The sequence below is a fragment of the Trichosurus vulpecula genome, chromosome 3 (assembly GCF_011100635.1).
Source record: "Trichosurus vulpecula isolate mTriVul1 chromosome 3, mTriVul1.pri, whole genome shotgun sequence".
Taxonomy (NCBI): Eukaryota; Metazoa; Chordata; class Mammalia; order Diprotodontia; family Phalangeridae; genus Trichosurus; species Trichosurus vulpecula.
Genome location: NC_050575.1, coordinates 432,623,434 through 432,646,670, shown reverse-complemented (window position 1 = coordinate 432,646,670; position 23,237 = coordinate 432,623,434). Strand labels below are relative to the sequence as shown.

The following is a 23,237-nucleotide window of genomic DNA, read 5'->3' as shown; positions in this document are numbered from 1 at the left end:
TCCCTGGGCTGCCTGCTGCAGATGTTGTAGGCTGAACCTGGCACTGGGGGCACCTTTGTTTACCTCTGGCTCCCACAAACTTCTCATTGCTGACCCCACAGGATGTTTCCATTTCCCAGCTGCCCCTTCTGCTGTCCTGTCTTGGGGATCTGGGCCTTGGGGAATCTCCTGGCATTCTCCCACCTATTGGGAGGTCAATGGAACAATCTGGAGGACACCTGGGGAGGCTGGGGAGGGCGTGGGGCAGGGGAGGTGGTGGTGAGATGGTTGTTTCTTTCATCTATTCCTACCATGTGCTACATGAGGAGACCCTGACCTTTCATTAGCCTGTTTGCTCAGGTCACCCAGCCATTCATTCCACCTCTTCATCAACCACAAGGCTCTACAGACAATTAGGCATGACAGGCCACAAATAAGAAAGAACTGGAGAATTAATTAAGGCCTAAACAAATTAATTATGGGTCCCTAATCAGTTCTGTTGCCAGCAAGCTCTCTCTTTCCATCTCTCTCTCTCCCTCCCTCTCTCTCCTTCTCTCTCCCTCTCTCACACACACATGCACATACACCTCCTGTAAAAATAGAAACCTCCAATAACCGAGATTTTCCACTTGCTCAATACTCCACCAGGCTCAAAATACTGCTCAGAAGTTGGTTGTTATGGGATCTTGGGGGAGGGGAGAGAGAGAAGGGTTAGAGGTACAGCAGTAACAGCTGATGCACAGAGATAGCACATCAGGGTTGGAAAAGCACTTTAGAAACGTTCTCTTGTTTGGTCTTCACAACATCCCTGGGAGGTAGGTGCTATTAGTATCTCCACTTTACGGATGAGGAAACAAATGCAGACAGTTTAAATCACCTGGCCAGGGTCACACAGCTAGTCAGTGTCTGAACACTGGTCTCCCTGACTCCAGATCCAGCACTCCATGTGCTGGTCTATCCTCTATACCACCTAGCTGCCTATGGCATACTACTAAAGCCTCTCAAAAAAATTATTTTTTAATGAACATACTGAGAAATATGGAACATACTGGAATTCCTCTCAGTTTCTGGCTTTCTCTGTAAAACAGTGAGGGGTCTGCCCTCAGCTTATCAGATATGGCATAAAATCCAAAGCCAAAAACCTCTTGACAGGTTCAAATTCAGAGCTGACACTAAGGAGATGACATTTATTGGGGAGAAATGTAAAGTTCTGCAAATAGGCCCAAAAAATCAATTACCCAAGGAAAGATGACAGAGGTGTGTTTAGAAAGCAGATCAAATGCAAAAGACCTCACGTTGTGGGGGCAGGAAAGCTCTCTGTGAGTGTATGTAGCAGCCAAAAAGCTAATTCCCATTGTATGCTGAATTAACACAAGTAACTACTGAAAGCAGCTGATGGTCCTGCTGTAGTCTGCTCTGATCAAACCCCATTTGGAATACTGTGGCTTCCCTTAAGCCCTAGCTAAAATCCCACCTTCTCCGGGATGCTTTCTCCCCCTAATTCCAGTGCCTTCCCTTTGCTGATTACTTCTGATGTGCCCTGGATACAGCTTGTTTGTATGTAGTTATCTGAAGATTGTCCTGAGAGCAGGGACTGCATTTTGCTTTTCTGTGTATCCCCAGCCCTTAACACAGTGTCTGGCCCATAACAGGCACTTAATTATATTGATTGAATGACTGGTTGAAGGACTGGAACTATTTGGTCTGGAGAAGAGAAGATTTAGGCAGGGTGGGGGGCAGGGAGATAACAGAGGAAATCAATGTAGCACAGTAGGGAAAGTGCTGGATTGTGAGTCCAAGGGCCAGTTCATATTCCACCTCTGATACTTACTAGTTGTTTGACCAGAGGTGAGTCACTCTGAACCTCAGTTTCCTCATCTGGAAAATGGGGATCATCATCATAATAATATAATCCATATTGATCACAGCTTGTTGTCATAAGGATCAAAGGATACACTGCATGGAAAGGGCTTTACAAACCTCGAAGTGTAATACAAATATCCTTTATTATTAATTATTATGAGAAGATTTTTCTTTCTGGCCCCAAAGCATAGGACCAAGGGCAGGGGTAGAGCTACACTCAACAAAAGAAGAAAATTTCCAACCACTAGAACTGACCCTAAGTGAAAGGAATTGGGGCCAGATCACCAAGAAGCTGGGCAGCCTCTTAGTGGGGATGTTGCAGATGAGATTCAGGACTTAATTAGAGTCTGGACTTGTTAACCTTGGAGGTCTTGCCCAGTTGTAAGTTCCTTACAAGCCTCCTTATACTTCATCTAAAAAGCAAAGAGAAAACAGTATGGTGGAGTAGAAAGGGGAATGGCTCTGGGTTCGAGCAGTCCTAGCTGTGCCAGTCACTAACCTTGGGAAATCCTCAGATCTCAGATCTTCAGTCATAACTGAAGAATTGGGGATGATAATCCCTGTCTTAGTTTAGCTCATGGGGATGTTAGGAGGACCTAATGAAATGTGAAGAATTAGCCTTCCTAAAAAGGAGAAACACCTTGTATTTATTAACAAATTATGAATAACATTTCCCAAAAGTACAAATTGTTATATAAATTCAAAGTGTTTCTCCCAGTATAAGTAGTTTATTTGGAGGGCTGATCAGAAAACAGATGTATCTTCCTCTCAGTAGAGAAGTAAGGGACTACTAGTGGAGAATGGGTTTTGTGAGATGGTTTTACTTGTTTTGGTTGTTTCATTTTCAGCGATGCCTGACCCTTTGTGGCCCCATTTGGGGTTTTCTCAGCAGAGATACTGGAGTGGTTTGCCATTTCCTTCTCTAGCTCATTTTATAGATGGGGAAACTGAGGCAGAGTTAAGTGACTTACCCAGGGTCACCCAGCTAGGAAGTGTCTGAGCTGCCTTTGGACTCAAGTCCTCCTAACTCCAGAGCCTTTGCTCTATCCACTGTACCTCCTAGCTGCCCATAGTTTTATCTAACTATCTTTAATTGTTATGGGTGGGGGTGGGGAAAGATGTGGGTATCAAGAAATGAGGAGTAAGTGACAAAGGTATCAATGATGCTTTAAAAGGATATTCATATCATATCTATGAACACACACACACACATACACACCAGGCTGGAAACTCCCTGGGAGGATGACCTGTATCTCATCACACTGGATATTCTCAGAGGTTGAGCATCATCTTCCCCAACAAACTAGGGGAGTGCCTAAAGAGGACCCTCTCGAGTGGAGAGATACCCTATGAAATTCAGTGAAAAGAGCATAGAAGAAATGTGGAATCCAAGGACCAGGTCACTTATATTTTCTAAGCCTCAGTTTCCTCCACCACAAAATGAAGGAGTTGGACTCAGTGACCTCAAAGGCCCTTCTAGCCCTAGACTAGGATCCCTGAGATGCTAGGGCTCCACCCCATAGAGCCTGGGGAGTTCCAACAGCGTAGGCCAGCCAGAGCATTCAAGGAGGCCAGTGGTGAGCACAGCCAGACCTGATACTGAGCTCCGCCCCAGTGTGGGCTGAGAGATGGCCTCACTCCATTAACTCCCCTCAGAGGGGCTGCCTGTTCTATGCTGAGACTCCTGGGGGCGGGAGCATATACAGTACTCTGAGCAATATTAGATTCATAGAGTTGGGAGAGATCAGCTGGTCCAGCCCACTCACCCCGTTCATTGGATGACTGGGCAAGGGGGATAATGACAATCTGACTTCCCTGCACATACCTGGGCTTCCCTATCACACAGTTCGGGGAGGCGGACTCCAAGGACAGGACCTGAGTCTCCTCCCTCCCCATCAAGGAGCCAATTAGATCAGGGGTTCCTGTGTCACCCTGCATCAGACTGAAGACTCACTGATACAGGGCCAAGGGCTTCCTGGGGAAAGGGCTGCATATCCCCCAGCAATGAGAGAATTCTTCCAAGGGTAAAACTCTTGCATTTGTATATTTTTGCAAAGTTCTATTACTGGATACTCACAAAACCCCCAGAAATAGGCGGGGCAGGTATTGTCACTGCCATCTGATATGTGAAGAAACCAAGATCCAGAGACATCTGACCTCTGAGGCCTTTTTTGTGGCTCCTCTCTCTGTCCTAATGAGGGCTTAGCAATGACAGTCTGGAGTTGGACCTAAGTTTTCCATTAGGAAGTGAAATAATCTAGGTGACAGATAGCTTAAACTCAAAAAAGAGATTTAAGAACGTAGGACAAGACAGAATTAAATCAAGGTAGAAGCTGGAGGTAAGGCCGTCTAGAATCCAACAGGAAACAGAGAGAGGAGTAGACAGTGAGAAAGCCTAGGAGAAGGAGTCATTTCAGTTGCTGGGAGTGGAGGCCCTGGGGGGTCAGGCCTCAAGCATCGGAGGTCAATTCCCTTCATCTTATGGCTGAAGGAACTGAGGTCCAAAGAGACTGAGTGAGTGCCTAGGTATCTACAGAGTTCTGGACCTTGAGTCCGAGTTCAAATTTTTCCTCAGATACTTACTAGATGTGTGACCCTGGACAAGTTACTTCACCATGTTTGCCTCAGTTTCCTCATCTGTAAAATGAGGAGAACAACAGCACCTACCTCCCAGGGTTGTTGTGAAGATCAATCAATCAGCAAGCAGCTTTAAATACTTACTATGTGCAAGGCACTGTGCAAAGAGCCAGGGATACAAAGAAAGGCAAAAACATGGTGCCTGCTCTCAAAGAGCTCACATTGTAATGGAGGAGGTCACATGCAGCTCACTAGGTCCATGGAACAGATATAGTTACAATATAACACATAGATCGTAACAGTGTAACACATAGTTACAGCATATCAAATAGACAGCTACAGTATAATATATAGCTAGAATGTAACATATGCATCTGCAGTGTGCTGTAAATAGTTACAGTGTAACATACATAGTTACAGAATAACATATATACAGAGGTATAGCCTGCATCCAGAGCTGGACTGAATCTCTGGATTACTGTCATGGCCGTAGCCAGCCCAGGTCATCTCATGGGAAAATCACCAGCATCTTGGGGGATTGGGAAAGACTTCTTATAGAAGGTGGGCTTTGAGCTGATTCTAGAAGGAATCTAGGTATGCTCAGAAGGGGAAGTGAAGAGGAAGAGCAGTCTAGGCATAGGGGACAAGGAAAAGGTGTGGAGGCCAGAGACGGAGAATCAGGGATGGAGGGTCAATAGCCAATGCCTCTGGATCACAGAGTCCGTGCTGGGGAGTAAGGCAAGAAAACTGGAAACATGGGAAGGGGCCAGATTATGAAGAGACTTAAAAGCCAAGCACAGAACTTCCTATTTAACCCCAGAGGTAATAGGGAGCCAGTGGAGTTTATTAAGTGGGAGGTGACTTGGCTAGACCTGTACTTCAGGAAGATCATTTTGGCTTCTGAGTAGAGGATGGATTGGAGCCAAATGAGATGATACACGCAAAGTGCTTTGCAAACTGTAATGGGCCATCCAAGCGTGCACCCTCATCATTATTAATGAAGGTCATCCAGGTAGTATAGGGCAGAGCCACACTTACATGTACACAGGCTCTCCTTGCCCTTTGATTGTGAACTCTTGGAGGACGAAGACTGCTTCTGTCTTTCTTTAGTACCTCCAGGGCTTAACAAGGCATGTGGTATATAGTAGGTGCTTAATAAATATTTGTTGACTGAGGGAATGATACTGTCTCCTCCTCAGTACCTTGGATGGTGACCACAGAAGTAGTCTGCACCAAAATCTAGAAGTCTCCTATTGCAGCCCATCTGGCACAATAGATAGAACAGTGGCCCTGGAGTCAGGAAGACGGAAGTTCAAATCCAGCCTCACACACTTAGCTAGCCATGTAAAACTGGGCAAATCGCTTAGCCTCTGCTTGCCTCAGATTCCTCGGCTGTACTGTTGTGAGGCTCAAATGAGACAATATTTGTAAAGTACTTGGCATACAGTAGGCTCTCCATAAATGCTTATTCTCTTCCCTTCTGTGCCATTTCATGGAGGGAGCCCAGAGAATTTCTGGCCGGCCAGCCATTTGGATGGCAATGGCTGGGTTAATATGCCCTACCTCTCCAGTTTCAAGCCTGTTCCCAGAATCAAGATTCGATCTCTGCCTCATTGTCACGGCCACAGCCAGCCCAGGGCAGTCGTGGTCTGTCCCCTCTTTGTGCCCGATGTGGCCCATAAATCCAAATGACTGGGAAAGCACAGAGTTAACTCAATTAGGCCCCTTAACGAAGCCAGCCCTAAAGGGTAATTCCTTTAATGGCCCACCCCCAAAATAGCAGGAGACTTCATTAAACGTGTGGCGTTGCCACAGCAATTATCTGGGTCATCTGAGGATCTGGCCCTGTGATTAGTCCTTGGAATTCATTAGCCTATTGGCGAGTAGAAGGGAACAAAGAATGAGGCTGTGTAATAATAATAATCCTGCAAACCCCCACATTTGCCAGGGGCTGCCAACTTCTTTCCATATACTTCCAGGCCCTCCTCCTGCTCCTCACAACATGCCTGAGGTAGAGGAGGAGACAGAAGGGGATCTGGGTTCAAATCCCGAATCTGCCACTCGCCACCTGGGTGACTTTGGATAAGTCACTTGGGTCTTTGGGCCTCCTATACAAAATGACAGGGGCTGAATTAGATGGCCTCTGAAGTCTGTTTTCAGAACTAAATCTATTTATCCCATGCTCCCAATTTTATAGCTAATAAGAGGCCCAAGGTGCTAGGAGCTACAGAAACAGTACTCCAAATTTCCTTCCTCCTGGGTCTTTCCCTTGGACTGAACTGCCAAGGAGGAATCACATAATCTCTCCAAGGCATCTGAGCCCCAGGCTGAGGGCCTGGCTCCCTTCCTATGCAGAGAGGTAGAGCATCCCAGTAGAAAGAACACCCAATTTTACAGTCCAGAGACATGGGTTTGAGTCCTGGCCCTGTCACTAACTAGCTAAGAGTCCTTGGACAAGTCATTTGTAGACAGAGTGATAAGATGGGATGCACCCAGGTCTTAGTTATTACATAGGGAGAGCTTGGGGTCAGGAACTAAATGGTTTGTAAGAGGGGTGACAGAAGAGTAAAAATAGCCTTGGGACAGCCCTCTGCCTTTGATCCCATTGAAGAAGAGAAGAAAGCAGGCTGGGTTGGGCAGGGGGGAGGTGGAAAAGAGATGAGCATTTTACAGACATTAGCTTATTTGATAATGAAACATCAAGCCTGGAAGGTACTATTATTATCCGCATTTTACAGATAAGGAAACTGAGTCTCAGGTTCAGTGACCTGAGGTCACACAGCTAGGAAGTGCTAAAGGCAGGATTCCAAGCAGGCCTCCTTATCTGCAGGTCCAATGCTCTAGCCACAATGTTGCGCTGTTTCTCCTTGGGGATGAGAGCCCAGATCCATTAAAAGGTGGACTAACTGGGGACCCTTTTGAGGCTGGTGTGGGGCCCTTTGGGACACTCCCTCTCCACTCTGTGCAGAAGCTTTCCTGCTATCCCCTGGCCAGGAGAGCCCCAGGTTGGATGGGGTCACACACACACATGCACATGCGTGCACACACACGTACACACACATGCATACACACACACGCACGCATGCATGCATGTGCCAAGCTGTCTCTTACCTACAGCTGGGAATGGCACGAACCTCTGGATGAGAAGGCGGGTGGCTGGGGTGAACTTGTTTGCTCTTTGAACCAGAGCGTTAAGGCCCACCTTGGAAAGAGGAGAGAGTGAAATCAGAGGAGAGAGTGGCCACAGCAGGACATTTGCACCCATTAGCCACTGGAGGAGGTGGAGAGGAAGGCCTTGGGCAAAGAACAGCTCCTTATCTCCTGCCAGATCCCAAGCCTCCATCTGTGACTCAGCGCCCCTGTTCCCAGGGTGACCCGATGGTCAGCAGCCACTGCACACCCACCCCCTGCCTGCTCCTGTTCGATGCTCCTGCTACTGGGGAAGAACGTGCCCCCTTACAGGAGGCTCAGGGAAGCCGAGCATTTACCCTGAAATGGGGAAGAATGTGTCCCCTTAGAGGAGGATCAGGGAAGCCGGGCATTTACCCCGAAATGGGGAAGAATGTGTCCCCTTAGAGGAGGATCAGGGAAGCCGGGCATTTACCCCGAAATGGGGAAGAATGTGTCCCCTTAGAGGAGGATCAGGGAAGCCAGGCATTTACCCTGAAATGGGGAAGAATGTGCCCCCTTAGAGGAGGCTCAGGGAAGCCGGGCATTTACCCTGAAATGGGGAAGAATGTGCCCCCTTAGAGGAGGCTCAGGGAAGCTGGGCATTTACCCCGAAATGGGGAAGAATGTGCCCTCTTAGAAGAGGCTCAGGGAAGCTTGGTATTTACCCTGAAATGCTTTTATTCTTCATTTCTTACCCTGCTATCTCCTCAATCAATGAGGCTAGGACTAGGTACCTCCTCTGGGCTAGGACTGGTGCTAGGAAGTTAAATGAGGAAAGACACAGGGCCTGCTCTGGGACAACTCACAGGCCAGCTGGAGGGACAAGACATTCACAGACACACTGGGAGAGGCGGGGAATGAGAGCAAATGTTTGAGCCCCAGCCCCATCTCATATATTCTATTTATTTTTTATGTACTTACTTGGAGGAAGGGAAAGGGAATGAGCATTTATGGAGCACCTGCTATGTTCCAGGCATGCCTGTGCCAAATGCCTTTATATAAACATGTTATATTTTATATACTTATATATGGAATATTTTATATGTAATATATTTTATAAATATACAAATATGTTCTATAAATATATATGTCCCCTGATCAAATGTAAACTCCTTAAGGGCAGGGTCTGTTTTTTGTTTTCTCTTTGTAACGCCAGTGCTTAGTATGATACTTGGCCTACCCAAGGCACTTAATAAATGCTGATTGATTGAATGGCTGAGTGTATAATACAGACTATACAGGAAGTGATGAACCAGGAAGACTCCATGGACAAGGTGGACTTGAGTTAGACGCCAAATGATAATAATAATGAGTCCAATCTCCTCATTTTATAAATGAAGAAACTGAGACCCAGAAAGCTGAAGTAATTTCAACTCAATTCAAAACTACTTATTAATGTGCCAGGCACTGTGCTAAGTGCTAGGGATGCAGGAAGAGCCCAAAGACAGTCACTGTCCTCAAGGAGCTTGTAATCAAGTGGGGGTGGGGGTGGGGACAACATGCAAGCGAATCTGTGCAAAGTAAGCTATATACAGGAGAAACAGGAAAATAATTAAGAGAGGGAAGACACCAAGGTCTCCCAGCCAGAAAATGGCAGAGCCACAGTTTGAACATGATTTGAAATGCCCCACACTCTCCACTGTCCGCATTCTTTAAGGTTTACAAGGTCCTTGACATTCATTGCCTCCTTTGAGTCTCCCAAGATCTTCGTCAGGCAGGTTCTATGATTATTTAGATGAGAGAGCTGAGGCTCAGATGGATTAAGTGATTTGCCCACAGTCACAGTGACAGAAACAGGACCTGAACCGGATCTCCTGGACCTCTGTCCAATGTACCACAAATTCTCACAGTAAGTAGAGATGAAGTGTTCCAGGCAGAGAGAAGAAGATAAGCAAAGGTGTGGAGGTAGGAATGGATGGGGAGGCAGGCAGGGGACAGGGAAGAAGAGTAACTCTGACTGTTTTCCTACAGACTGCATGTCCGTCAGGCTAGAACCAGCCCAGCTATGGTCAGAGAGCTTCATCATCACCAGGTAGGTCTTGGGACGATATAATTTTGGTCACAGAGAGGATGCAATCTGCGTTGGTGGAGGGGATGGCTTCACTGGCGAGTTCACAAGGCAAAGCGGAAAAGCTTCTACAACACTTGATGCACACCTCATTTGACCCTCCCAATGACCTTATGTATCATTGTTCCCATTTTACAGCTGACGAGACTGAGGCTTAACAAGCAGGGACATACTGCTTATGAGAACCAGACTCTGGTCTGGTGACTTCTGACCAGGTCTCCTGACTCCAAATCCAGGCCCCTGTCTACAAGCTGATGACGGCTGTCTGAGGTCAGATGGGGCCAGACTTCAGAGGACACCTACACTCTATGGCCCTTAGAGCTACTCAGTCTGGCACCAGGCTGTCCCCATCCCTAAGAGTCTTGTCTTCTCAACTAGACTGCGTGCTCCCTGAGGCCAGGGATTATCTATGCCTTCTCTTCTTTCCTCCCCACCTGGCACTGAGCAGGGCTGGCCCAAAGAGGTGGGTCAGGCCAGTAGGAGCTTGTCAAATGGGAAGGGGAGTTGATCCCAGAGATGGGCTACTAGCCATAAAAGGCCCCTGTCCCTTGTCATGACATTTGGGGATTCCCAAAGGTATATCCAGGGGCCACTCTCTCTGGACTCCACAGCCCATTCAACACACAGCTGCCAATGATTGTCCTAAATGCAGGCCTGACTGGTACTCCCCAGCTCAATAAACTGCAACGGCTCCCTGTTACCTCTAGGACCAACTATGACATCCTCAAAACCTTTCACAAGCTCTCCCCTTCCTACTTTACTATCTTCTCATATTTTATCCCTTTCATCTAGGTACAGTAGATATCAGGACATAAGTGAAGCAAGCCCAGACCAGGGATGCCCTCTCCACTCTCCTTCACCTTTTAGATTCCCCAGCTCCCTTCAAAGCTCAGCTCAAAGACCCCTTTCTGGACAACACCATTGTTAGGGTCTTTCCCAATCCCCATATCAATTTGTATTCACTTAATTATTGTCGTACTAGTTGGCTCCCCCAGGCTGCCCCAATAGACTGTAAACTCTTGGGCTGCAAGGACCATTTCCTTTTGGTCTTTGTAGTCTCTGTGCCTAGCACTGGGCTGCAAACCATTTTTATTTGGGAGGGGGGAGGTGTCAAAATCTGTGACTAAAACCCCCTTCTCTGATCAGTACGTGAAAAGCCCCTCAAACTGATGCAGGTCAAAAATGTGGATGCAACTTGTTGTCTTAGCTATCTAGGACCCAAAGACAGCAAGTCATTGACCCACACCAAAAGTACTGGATTGAGTGAACCAGAGGTCCTGGGTTCAGATCCTAACTCTGCCACTTACTATACATGTATATGACCTTGGTCAACTCATCTGACCTCTAGAGTCTCTCTATAAAGTAGAAGGGCTGGGCTAGATGACCGTGAAAGTGCCCTTTATTTCTAAATCTCTAATCCTCTGAATGAATCAGAGCATGAGGTTGACAACGCAACCGGGATCTCTCTAATCTGAATTCTATGACCTTCCAGGAAGCTTTGGCTAGTCCTAGTCAGCCTCCCTCCCTCTTCCTCCCCAATTACTGGTTGCCTTCCAGACAGCTCAAATCTCACTTTCTACAGGTCTTTTTCCCTCCTCTCCCCCCCCCCCATTGCTAGTACCTTCCCTCTGAGATTACCTCTCTCTGTGTATAAAGACACACATACATATATAATTACATATACATACATGCTGGGTACAGACAGGATATTTTTCTATAGATAGATATGTCTTGTATGTACCTAGATAGATAGACAGACAGATAGATAGATTTTGTATGTACGAGGCATCCACTTCCCCTTAGAACATAAATTCCTTCAAGGCAGGGACTATTTTATTTCTCTCTTTGTATATTCAGCACTTAGCATACAGTAAGCATTTAATTAGTGCTTGCTGATTATTTCCACAGCCAGCCCCACCCCCACTCCCACTTAACTGAGAGAGCCCACCATCCACAGTGTTGACCGAGAAGCAGAAAGAGGAGGGGGCTCTCAAGGCCCCCCGAACTAGGCTTGAGATGGGAACGAGGTCCCAGAATCCTGCCCTGCCCCTCTCCTCCCCTCCCCCTTCAGATGCCAGGGTGCTTGAATGCCCCCGGCCTCCCTGCAGTGACTGTGAGGCAGCACGCGCTGCCATAACCGCCCTGCAGATCGTGGAGATCTATAGATATATATGGATGTGTGTGTGTCTATATTTTTACTCTTTATTTTAAGCCCCGCGTCGATGCACACATCTCAATTCCCTCCCTACCCCACCCGCTCCGGGCCAGAGTTGGAATGCAAAGCGAAGGAGGAGCATCTCTATTAAATTGAAAAGGTTAAACGGTTCGATCCAGGCTGTTGCTGGGAACCCGCCCGCCATCCGTGCCGCGCGTCCAACGCTGGGATTGACTCGCAGCGGCCGCTGCCGCGCTCCGCACCCGCACCCGCCGCCGCCTCCTCCTCGCCCCTCCATCCCGGCCCGCACCCTGCTGTGCAGATGAAATTCAGTGCCGGGCTGGATTGAAATCCAATCTCCTCCATTCTCAAGCGAAGCCCCAACATCTTTCAGCTGATGACTTCCCCTTTCTTCTACTCAGAGACTGCCCCACCCCAGCTGAACTGGGTTCTGAGGCCCAGAGGGGGCCGCGGAAGGTGGGGCGGGGGAAGGAAGAGGTCTGGGCTTCGCTGACCGTCTTCCACCTTAGCGATGTGGAAGGAAGATTAGACCGAGGAGTTTTAATGGCTTAGCGATGGAGGAAGCGGGTCCTCTGGCAGCAATCTCCTCCCTGTGGACGGATTAAGTAAGGCCAGGGCCTGTCTACCAGCTTCCCGCCTGGCCTGCGGTCAACGAGGATGGAGCGGCAGTGGAGCCACAGGCCCCGGGTTCCAATCCTCCCTCTGTCACTATCGTGTGACCTTCAGTAATTCATTTTCTCTTTCTGGGCGGCTGTTTCCTTATCCGTAAAATGTAGAGATTGGACTCGATGGTTTCAGGAGTCCCTTTCAGCTCCAAATCTAGGCTCTTCTGAAGGCTGCTGGGTCTGAGAAGAGGTAGCACTGCCCCACAGCACCCACCCCACCTCCTCCCAGCTGGGAGGCAGGAGACTGGGCTTCTCTTCCTGCTCTCCACTCCTATGGAACACTGCTGGGAATGCTGAAAAGGGAGCAGAGGGAGGCTACTGTGGAAGCCCTTTCTGAGCCAATGAGAAGGAAGGCCAGGCTGGCTGGAGAACTCTGAGGTGTTAAGGGAGGCCTAGAACTTCAGTCCAGGAAAGGGAGCTGGGGGTGGGGAAGCAGCAGCCCTGGGGGGAGGACACTCAGACTCTTATTTCAACTCAACCAGTTTTACTAAGCACTTACCAGACCAGCCACCCAAGCCTCCCTCCATCCATTCCTACCCCAGTCATTTCTGCTCCTTATACTCATACCCAGCTACACAAAGGGATGGAAAGGAGAAGAGGAGGGGGCTGCTCAGAAAGAGATTACCACCCTCCTCCTCTTGGAGGGATAAAGGCAGTAGAGATAGGAGTGCAGAGTCAGGGATGGGAGGAAAAATCAAGACTTGGTTACTGACTAGTTGTGCTGGGGGGTGGGGGGAGAGAGGAAGGGAAGGGGGGAGAGAGAGGTAAAGGGGGGAGGGAAGAAGGGAGGGGGAGAGAGACAGAAAGAGGAGAGAGAGGAGGGACAGAGAAAGAGAGAAGAGGGAAGAGGAGAGGGAGGGGGAGAGAGAGAGAGAGAGAAAAGGAGGGAGAGAGAAAGAGGGAAGGAGAGAAGAGGAGAGAGGGGAGGGAGAGAGGGAGGGAGGGGGAAGAAGAATGGGGAAAGAGAAGAGAAGGGGAAACAGAGAGAGTAAAAGCAGATACAGAGAGAAAAGAGGAAGATAGAAGCAGAGGAGGGGAGAGACAGAGAGATGGAGAATGGGAAGGCTGGGGCAGAGAACATCTAACTTCCTTTGGAATTCTCTGCCCCAATTTCTGCCCAGTTCCTGGCTCTCAGTGACATCTCACCTGTCAGTCATTGTGGAAAACCTTACTCTGAGACCCTTAGACCTGGGCTAGGCCCACAGGGCAGAAGCTGTCCCCTCTCACCTGTCTCCCTTCAGGACTCAGCTCAGACCCCACCTTCTGAAGGAGGCCTTTTCCATTCCACCCTGGTCCTCACTGTGCCTTCCCTCTGAGACTGCCTTCTACCTGTACATCTCCTGGATGTACCTTGCAGGGACCATTTGGGCCTCTCTTTGCATCACGTACAATGCATGGCACACAGTAGGCACCTAATAAATGATTGTTGACTGACTGAGGTTAGATAGATAGCTTCTGAGGTCCCTTCCAAGGAGAAGATTCTGCAGGTCAGTGTAATCAAAAGAGGGCTGAGTTTGGAGTCAGAGGCCTTCAGTTCCTGGCTCTGGCTCAGGCTCACATTTATTACCTGTGTTGAGAATCTCTCCCCACCCACCCAGAGACAGAGTTTCCAGGTGATAAAAATCACATTATCCTGATCAGCCACCTGGGTAATAAATGGGGCCAGTTCTTCAGCCCCTGTGCCTCTGCTGCCCATTCAGGGGGTTCAGTTAGACGGCCTTCAGGGTCCTCTCCAGGTGGAATTTGTTATCTGACAACTTGCTGATCCCTTCCAGGTGTAAAGTGATGCAACCCCATCTTCTCTGCCTGACCTCATGGGACGATCATGGCAAGGGGTGGGAGGGTGGGGGGAAGGAATGGGGGCAAAAGTGGCTGAGCACCCGACAAGTCTTCTTGGAGAGAATTTGCTACAGGGAGGGAGCACAAATGTGGACGGACTTTGAAAGAGTTAGCAGAACCCATGGAAGATATGGGTGACCTGCATTCCTCACCTGGCTCATACAGCCTCAGATGGATAGAACCCAAAGACCACGGGGAAGGTGAGCTTGGGCTCCCCCTGCTGGCCGCTGAATAGTAAGGGAAGCCCTAGAGAGAGCATGCGTGTGTAGGGGAGAGGGAATGGGGGGGATGGCGAAGGATGTCCCTCCCAATTTACAGGATCATGAGAGGAACATTATCACCTATCTAGTCCAAAACCCTCACTTTACAAATGAGGAAACCCGAGGCCCCGCGGCTCGTCCAAGATCATTAAGTGGCAGGTGAAGATCTGAACCCAGGTCCTCTCACTTTAGGATTCATTCACATCTATGCTTCTCCGGGTGGTAAATACTCTCCCAGAAGAATTGTCAGGTTCTTGGACACTTTAGCCCCCACTGCTCACCCCCTCTGGCCCACTGAATCAAGGTCAGCATGCCAACGTTTTTCTGGCACACCTACTTAACAGACAAATTATATTCACTAGGTACTACAAACAAGAATTTACAAGGCAATCTGCTCACAACGACCCTGTGAGGTAGATGGAGTCAGTATAATCCCCATTTTAGAGATGAAGAAACTGAGACTTGGAAAGATTAGGTTCCTTGCCCTAAATCACATTATTAGAGCAGGGATTAGAATCCAGGTTTCATGGGACTCTGGTTCCTTGGGAGAGTGGGGGGAGGTGAAAGCGCAGATCCCCATAGAGCACCTCTGGACCCCAGGCGCTTCATCTGTAAAAAGAGGGAGTGGCATCTAAGGCCCCTTCAAGCACTATATCAATGATGCAGTGATCAGAGCCCTTGGAATTAAGGTCACCAGCACCTGTCCACAAACCCTGACCACTGAGCTTTCTAAGCCCAGGACTGCCCCCTTTCTTCAAAGCTTAGTTGTCCCCAGCCACAGGTTATAGTCTGGGACTGGATCAGGAGATGGCCTAGGAACACAGATTGGTAACTGGGCGGGGCTTTACAAACCATCTGTTCCAATCTCTTCATTTTCCAGAGTAGGAAAATCTGACCCAAGTAGGTTAAATGATGTGGCTTGGATCACACAGGCAGTAAGAGGCAGACACTGCATTGGAGCCCAGGCTAGCTCCAGAGAGAAGCAAGTCTTCCACTGAAGCACCCTAATTTCTTCTCTTCATTTGTGAGCCCCTCTCCCCTAAGCCATGGACTGGCTCACTTCCAACACAGGACACCAGCCCTGGCTGAGGGAAAAGAGCCTGGGCAGATGAGATGCCCCTCGGGGTCCCTTCTGCCACCCCTAAAAGGACCATAGACAAGGGCCTAATCTCAGCCTTCCTGGGAGTCCCTCCCCCAGGTCTCTTTCATCGTGAGTTCCAGCATCCCATCACATGCCCTCCTGAGTGACCTTGGACAAGTCTCTTAACTTCAGAGTCCCACTTTCTTCATCTGTAAAAGGAGGGCACAGGAGGAAGCTCGCTCCTAGCTTTATACCTCAAAAAACCTCTCCTTCTTTAGATCTTGGCTCAGAGTTTGGGGATGGGGCTTTGGGGCTAACATCAGCCTTCTGGGTCAACCAAACAAGCAATTCCCCTGGCTGCTGCCTTCCAGACATGCACAGACGCAGCCCGGCCCCTTCCTACACTGTCCCTTCTGACTGAGTGTGGCCATGGGCAGCCCCCATTCTATCTCACACCCTGATGATGGGTTCTCACACCACATTCACAGGCTGTCAGCAAAAAGGCTCCGCACCGATCACAAACAATTATCAGGGCCAGGGAGCTGGGATTAGAAAAATCCACAGGGGCACCTTCACCTAGGCAGCAGAGAAAGGTGGAGGGAGAAAGAGAGAGGTGAGGCAGAAGGGGCTGACAGGGAAGGGAGAGGCCAGGTCTTATGATCAATTCCATTAACAGATGGCATTTTCACAGAAAAGTGGACTCCTGACCCTTCTCCTTCTGGTCCCTCTAGACACTGGGGGTGAGGGAGGAAGAAGGCGATTTCTGTCCCAAACAGAATCTTCATAGACTTAGAGACCAAAGGAATGGCCTTGGAGGTAATTTAGTCCATCTCTGTTTGTCTGTTTTTACAGATGAGGAAACTGAGGCCCAATTGTTGAGTTAACTTGTCTGAGATCCACATTAAGTGGAAAAACTGGTCTTTGAGTCTGAGTCTTTTGACTCTGGAAATGAAGATGAGGGAGCAGCGTGTGGGGCAGAGGGTGGGGGCTCACTGCTTGCTTCATTCTTCAGGATGTCCAAGGAATGGGTCTAAGCATGCATGGAGGTCAGTGGCTTGGCAGGATTTCTCTCCAAAGGCAATTAGCCAGAGTCAGTACTGATAACAACCCCCAGATTGCTCTAACAATATTCTCCTTCCTATAGGGAGACAAGGCAAATACCACTAGAAAGAGGCAGGCTGGTGGTGTGGAAAGCATCCTGAAGAACCCAGAGGCAAGAGAGACCTGAACCAGGGTTCAAATCTGGCTTCTAACACTTCTCAGCTGTGTTGCCTTGGGCAAGTTACTCGCCCCCTCTGAGCCATAGATTCTTCATTTGTAAAATGGGGAGCATAGTGCCTGCCCCCAAGGACTTGTGATGATCCCATGGGTTCATGTACATAAAGCCTTTTCTAAACTTAAATGAAAATGTTGGGAGACTATACTGGGCTATAACATGCCATGGCCTCCATGAAGGATCAATTGGGAATCCTGGGGGGTAGGGAGGGAAGGAGGGAAGGGGATAAAAAGAAAAAGCCTTTCTCTTGGCAAGAGACCTGGATTCCAGTTTGGCCTGTCACTGACTAGTAGGGCAGCTGTGAACACTCCTCTGCCTCTCCGTTTCCTTACCAGTAAAATCGTGTCTCTCAAGGGCCAGTTTAGGCCGTCACTGAGAGGACAGCAACAGCCTTCTAACTCCCTGACTCCAGCCTGTCCCCCTCCTAAATCTATCCTTAACAGAGCAAATAAATTAATATTTCTAAAACACAGACCAGAACACTTTCTCCACTACTCGAAAATCTTCACTGGCTCCCAATTGCCTGTAGGATAAAATACAAACCTCTCTGCAGAGCATTTAAAGGACTTAGAGTCAGCAGGAAGACCTGAGTTCGAATCCTGCCTCAAACATTCACTAGCTGTGTGACCCTGGGCAAGTCACTTGACCCCCATCTGTCTGGGGACAATAATAGTGCCTACCTCCCAGAACTGTTGGAGAATCAAATGAGATCTCTGTAAAGTGCCACGTAAAGGCCAGCTGTTGTTGCCGTGGTTGCTGGAGGTGAAGGAGAGATGGCCACTCATCCCTCCCAACTCTCCCTCACCGTGATAAGTTCTGCTCCAATGACCCAGGCCTCTTCTGAAGGCAGAAGAAGGGCTGAGGCCGGGGTCCCTTGGGTCAGGGGCTTTCCAGCGTGTTAGGGCATGCACTGGCCAGGAGGCAGCTCTCCCCACCCCCACCCCCCACCGCTGGGACTGGTTGGGGCCCTCGGGGCTACAGCATTTGGTGGAGCCCATTAAAATGAAAAAGCCGAGCAGGCTGCTTCCTCTCCTTGCCAGCTCGGCGGGCCTTGTTTAAGGAAACCAGCTGGCATAAATGGCGACCGACCCATCATGAACAGAGCTAGCGATCAGAAAATCAGCCCTAATAATTGGATTCTGGAGGATTTTGAGAAAGAGAACAATTATGGCCATGGGCTGCCCCAGTGGGGTGCTTTCACAACCGCCCAAATAAACCACAAAATAAAAGTTAACTAAACATGGGCTCTGCTTTGGCAAGGCCTCGCCATGGAAGGAGAGGAAGGAGGGCAAAACAAACAGGCTGCTGAGGCTGCCCAGGAATTCCTGGCCTCGGGAGCTTGCCCCCCACCCCAGTTCACTGGGCTGGCCCTATAGGGGATGGCCATCCGGGTCAGCACCAGCCCAGGCCTGGAGGAAACCAAGGCAGCAGGCTCAGGCAGATGGAAAAGAGTCTAGCCTTGTCCTCCTGTTCCCTTCTGGAGGGGTCTCCATGAGGACTTGGTGTGTGTCTTCTGTAAGAGGCAGGCAGGAGCTGGGGGGCCCAGAAGGAAGGGGTTGGGGCTGACAGAGAGACAGAGACACAGAGAGAAACAGAGGAATAAAGACAGAGACAGAGAACGAGATACACAGAGACACCAAAACAGAGAGAAAGAGACAGAGACACACAGAGAGACAGACAGACAGATATCATAGCAATGGGCAGATGGGCCATGCTCAGGAAAAATGGGGGGAGGGTTGTGGAAAGAAGGCTGTAGATTTCTCAGGAAGGACTCTGCTGTATTAAAATAAGTCCGAGCCAGTGCATAGAACCAGCACGTGCCTATTAAAGCTACGCATACACAATAATTCAAGCTGGGTGACTGTCACAAGGTAGCCTGGGCCAGGTATGTCCTTAAGCACCAAGGCTGATTGGTGCTTGCTTAATTGGGACAAGGGAGGTCACTCTACTATCCCTGTCCCCCCTCCCCCAAACTGGGAATGGAGGGATGTGCCCCATATGGCCAACCTGTGGCTAAGTAGAGAAGTCAGAGCTTGTCTCTGGAAGCCCACTACTCTCCAGCCTCAGCCGACTTCCTGTAACAGGTATGAAAACGTGCTGTGTGACTGGGCAAGCCACCCACCCACTCTGGGCCTCCTCTGTAAAATGAAAAGGTGCAAACTTTGATACTTAAGATCTCTGATCAATGCAATGACCAACCAGGATGCCCGAGGACCAGTGTTGGATGGTTTCATGACACAGTACAAGACAAACATTTGTGGGCTTTTGTTGCTGTGGTCTAGCCATTTCCAGTAGAGACGCTACTGGGTTTTCTTGGCAAAGATACTGAAGTGGCCTGCCATTTCCTTCTCTAGCGCATTTGACAGATGAAGAAACTAAGGCAAACAGGATTAAGTGACTTGTCCACGGTCACACAGCTAGGAAGTGTTGGAGGCTGGATTTGAACTCATAAAGATGAGACTTGCTGGTTCCAAGCCCAGGGCTATAACCACTGTACCAGCTAGCTGACCCAATCATGAAAATGTGGTGTCTGATGCAACTCCCTCTTCTTGGTACAGAGATTAGAAGTTGTAACCAGAATGGCCTTTGTTTTCTTTGAATGACTCAGCTTACCTCATTGAGCCTCTGGACACTGTGGCTTGCTCTTCCGGGGCAGGAAGCCCAAAGAGCATTCCAGGAAGCAGACAACTTCCTGTGTGATGAGTCATGGGGCTGGCTGAGGGGAGGTGTTAGCTCCAGAACCTGGTCTACGCTAGTGGGAGGGGCCAAGTCAAGAACCAATCGGCCCTGGTCATTCAGGCGGCGCTTGATGATGTCAAAAACCCTATAAGAGGGGAGAGGACAGCTTGAAGCTCGCTCTTTCCTCTTCTGGTTGGTGTGGGAAGCAGCGGCAAGCAAGCGTGACTCTGGGCCAGCCCTTGCTCTCGGGCCGAGCCCAGATGTTGGTAACTATGAATTGTATTGGGTCTGTCTGTTGATATTTGTAACTTGTTTGTATTTTGGTTTTGAGGTTCGGGGTGCTGGTTTGTTTTTCCCCCGAACTAAATGAATGTTTTGAGCCTCAGGGTGCTGGTTTTTTCCCCTGAAGTAAGTCAATGAATCTGTATTTGGTCTGTCTCTTGATGCTTGTCTGTATGCTCCCCTGAACTCACCGAATGCTAACTGAATGCTGGCGTTTTCCCCTGAACTAAATGAATGTTGTCTGTATGCTAACTGAATGCTGGATTAAAGTAAGCTGATCAACCCCTTCACTGTGCTTTCCTTGTTTAAGCAGATAAAAAGAACCTGTGCTGTCCCGGCAACCTCTTGGGTCCCGGCAGCCTCCTGGGTGCCGGCTGTGGGGGAGGGATTTTACTCCCCCAGAGAAGCTGCTAGCTGGGTTGTTAAAACAGAAGTTGATTGGATTGATCCCACTGTCCCTCCCAATGTGACTTAGGGGACTAAACCAAGGAATCCCTCCTCTCCCCCTCTCTGGGTCTTTCTTTGCTCCCCTCCTCCCCTCATCTTATGTCCATGGGCTATTTAGCAGTCATGGCCTAAGTCAAAGGCCGCAGCCCTTGGTGAAAGAGGCCATCTCCTCTGGTTTACTAGGATCACACTAGAGCAAGGAGGACCAACTACCAGAGAATAAATGGTGGGGACGAAGAAGGACCCCAACACCAGAAGTGATCAGCAAGGTGGGTAGTGGCAGCTCAAGAGATGCAGGGAGAAAGTCAACAAAATATACTCAGTGAGCCACAGGGGCTGCCACCAACTCAGGAAGCTTTCTGTGCCAAGGGTCTGAGCCACCAACAGTCTGCCTTCTCTAGGCTTTGCTGCAGCTACTGACCAAACGGCTCAGTGGACTGGCGGTCTGGCACTGCCTGTTGGCATCACAAGCTGTGCTCTTATACTATTACTGAATTTTCATGCACCTACAGCTTGTCTCCCCGATAACATCAATCAACAAAGCATTTATTAAGCACCTACCATATGCCAGGCATTGTGATCTATACTTCTGATAAAAAAGCAGGAGAAAAGATATGTCTGCGCGCGCGCGCACACACACACACACACACACATGCATGCACGTACACATACTCACACATGCGAGCACATACACACATGCGCATACACACGTTCTTCCTCTCAGAGAGCTTACAATCTAATGGGGGAAATAAACGGTAGAACAGAATAAACACAGCCATCTGTGGGCACGAATCCCCTCCTTTGGATGGGCTGGCACTATGGATTCGTATAAGGCATATAACTGATATGTGTTCTCCCCTCCCTCCCACTAGAATGTAAACTCCCAGAGAGCAGGGATTGCCTTGTTTGCTCTTATTGGTGTCCCCAGCACTTAACACAGAGCCTAATACAGAGTAAGGGCTTAATAAACATTATCTTCTAATAAATGCTTTATCTATTTATCCAGGCATGGTACTCTCTCAGGGCAGGCTGAGCCTCTCCCAATTTCCCTATAGCAGCCCCAAGCAAAAGGCTGGGTATACAGTAGGTACTCAAAGTGTACCTGTTGCATTGAAAGGTGAAGTTAGAGTGAGTGAGGAAAGCTTCCTCCTAAAATATAGCAAGTTGTGGGATTTAAGAAAATAATTTAATGGAATCCCCTTCCTTTCTTCCTCCTCTCTATCCACCCATCTATCCATCCTTCCTTCCTTCTCAATAATTTATTCTTGGTAATTGCTGTTAGCCAAGAGTCTGATAACCAAAGCTTAAAGCCTGGCTTCCTGGACATTTGGGAAGCATGAATACTGGAGGGTTCAGATTCCTGGGGCAGCTGAGATGATGAGGAAGCTACACAGAGGCTGGAGGGTTGTCACTAGGAGTAGGAAAAAGGCCGAGCCCTTCCCCAGGCCCTGGTGCTTCCCCCTCTCCTCTGCCTTGCTAGGTCTCTCCATCCCAGGCTGCCTGTCTGGGAGGGGCTCCTTTTAATTAATACCAGAACTGGGCCAACCACTGGGGCCAGTGACACTTGTTTTCAGGTCATCTCCTCCTAATAGGCTCACCCTGGGAGGGGATTTACAGCTAATTGACAGCAGAGATCAGTTAATGAGGCCGACAGGCCTGGGGTGCCAGGGAACAAGGAAAACTAAACTAAAATAAAACTCCTTTATCCAGTGGTTTTGTGATTTACACAAAAAGAGAAAAGCAAGCTGGAGATAATCCGTGTCAGAAACTCTGCTCCCATCTGTCAAGGCTGGACCCTCGCCGTGAGCAGGAGGAGGCAGTAAGGAAGGGTTACTCTTATCAAGTGGAGATCACAGAATCCAAGAACCAAGGGGCTGGCAATCAAGGAGGGCCCACCAAGTGCTCCCCATGAGGTCCAGCCTTGGGTCCTGGGGTCTCAGAGAAGGTGGGGGAAAAAAGAGGAAGACAAAAGGGAAAGAAAATGAAGAGGAAGAGAAGGAAAAAGAAGGGAAGGAAGAAAAAAAGATGAAAGACTGGGAAGGAGGGGGAAGAGATAGTGGAAGGGGGAGGAAGAGGAGGAGTGGAAGGGTAGGGAAGGAGGGAGAAGAGATAGAGGAAGAGGAGGAGTGGAAGGGTAGGGAAGGAGGGAGAAGAGATAGAGGAAGGGGAGGAATGGAAGGGTAGGGAAGGAAGGAGAAGAGATAGAGGAAGAGGAGGAGTGGAGGGGTAGGGAAGGAGGGAGAAGAGATAGAGAAAGAGGGGAGGAAGACAAGGAGAAGGAGGAGGTGAGAGGCGGGGGGAGATAATAAGAGGAGATACAGAAACCAAATGAGGGAAGGAAGAAATGAGGAGTTAGAGATGGAAGAGAAAATGTAATAAGAAAGGAAGACAAGGAAGGAAAGGAGGGGGTGGGAGTAAGAGACACTTTCAAGATTATTATAGTGTTATTTGGGACTGGGAGAGAAATTTCCAAGATGGAAAGGATTGGTGATATTTGCTGTCTTCAGGACCCTGGGAGCCCAGCTTGGTGTGACCTACTGGTACCTCCCAGCACTCCAAGTTGGGGTAAATCCATCATCACCATTCATACGCTCTTGGCACATTCTGTCTTCCTAAGGTACCTTGGAACTAGTTGTGGACAAACCCTTTCCCTCCTTAATTCAGCTGAGACAGGGCTGAGGAAAAGGCACCCAGAACGAGTATTCGTAAAGTGGATTGGCTCGGGCAGGGACTAGTGTCCTTGGTTGTCCCTAGGGACTTTCTGTAGCATCATAGACTCCTCTCAGAGCTGGAAGGGATCTCAGAGACCATGTAGTCCAATTCTTTCATCTTACAGATGAGGATAACTGTCATCAAAGGGGGAGAATCCGAAAG

At 48.9% G+C, this 23,237-nt stretch overlaps 1 protein-coding gene across 2 annotated transcripts in view; it reads right to left on the bottom strand.

The window, feature by feature from the left end:
* The window catches only part of SFXN5 (sideroflexin 5), a 207,510-nt gene that overhangs the window by 81,551 nt on the left and 102,722 nt on the right, over positions 1 to 23,237 (bottom strand). For both annotated transcript variants that reach the window (XM_036751116.1, XM_036751117.1), the window contains one exon: positions 7,531 to 7,621. In XM_036751116.1, the coding sequence (XP_036607011.1) occupies positions 7,531 to 7,621 (91 nt within the window). The remainder of the gene's footprint in view (positions 1 to 7,530; positions 7,622 to 23,237) is intronic.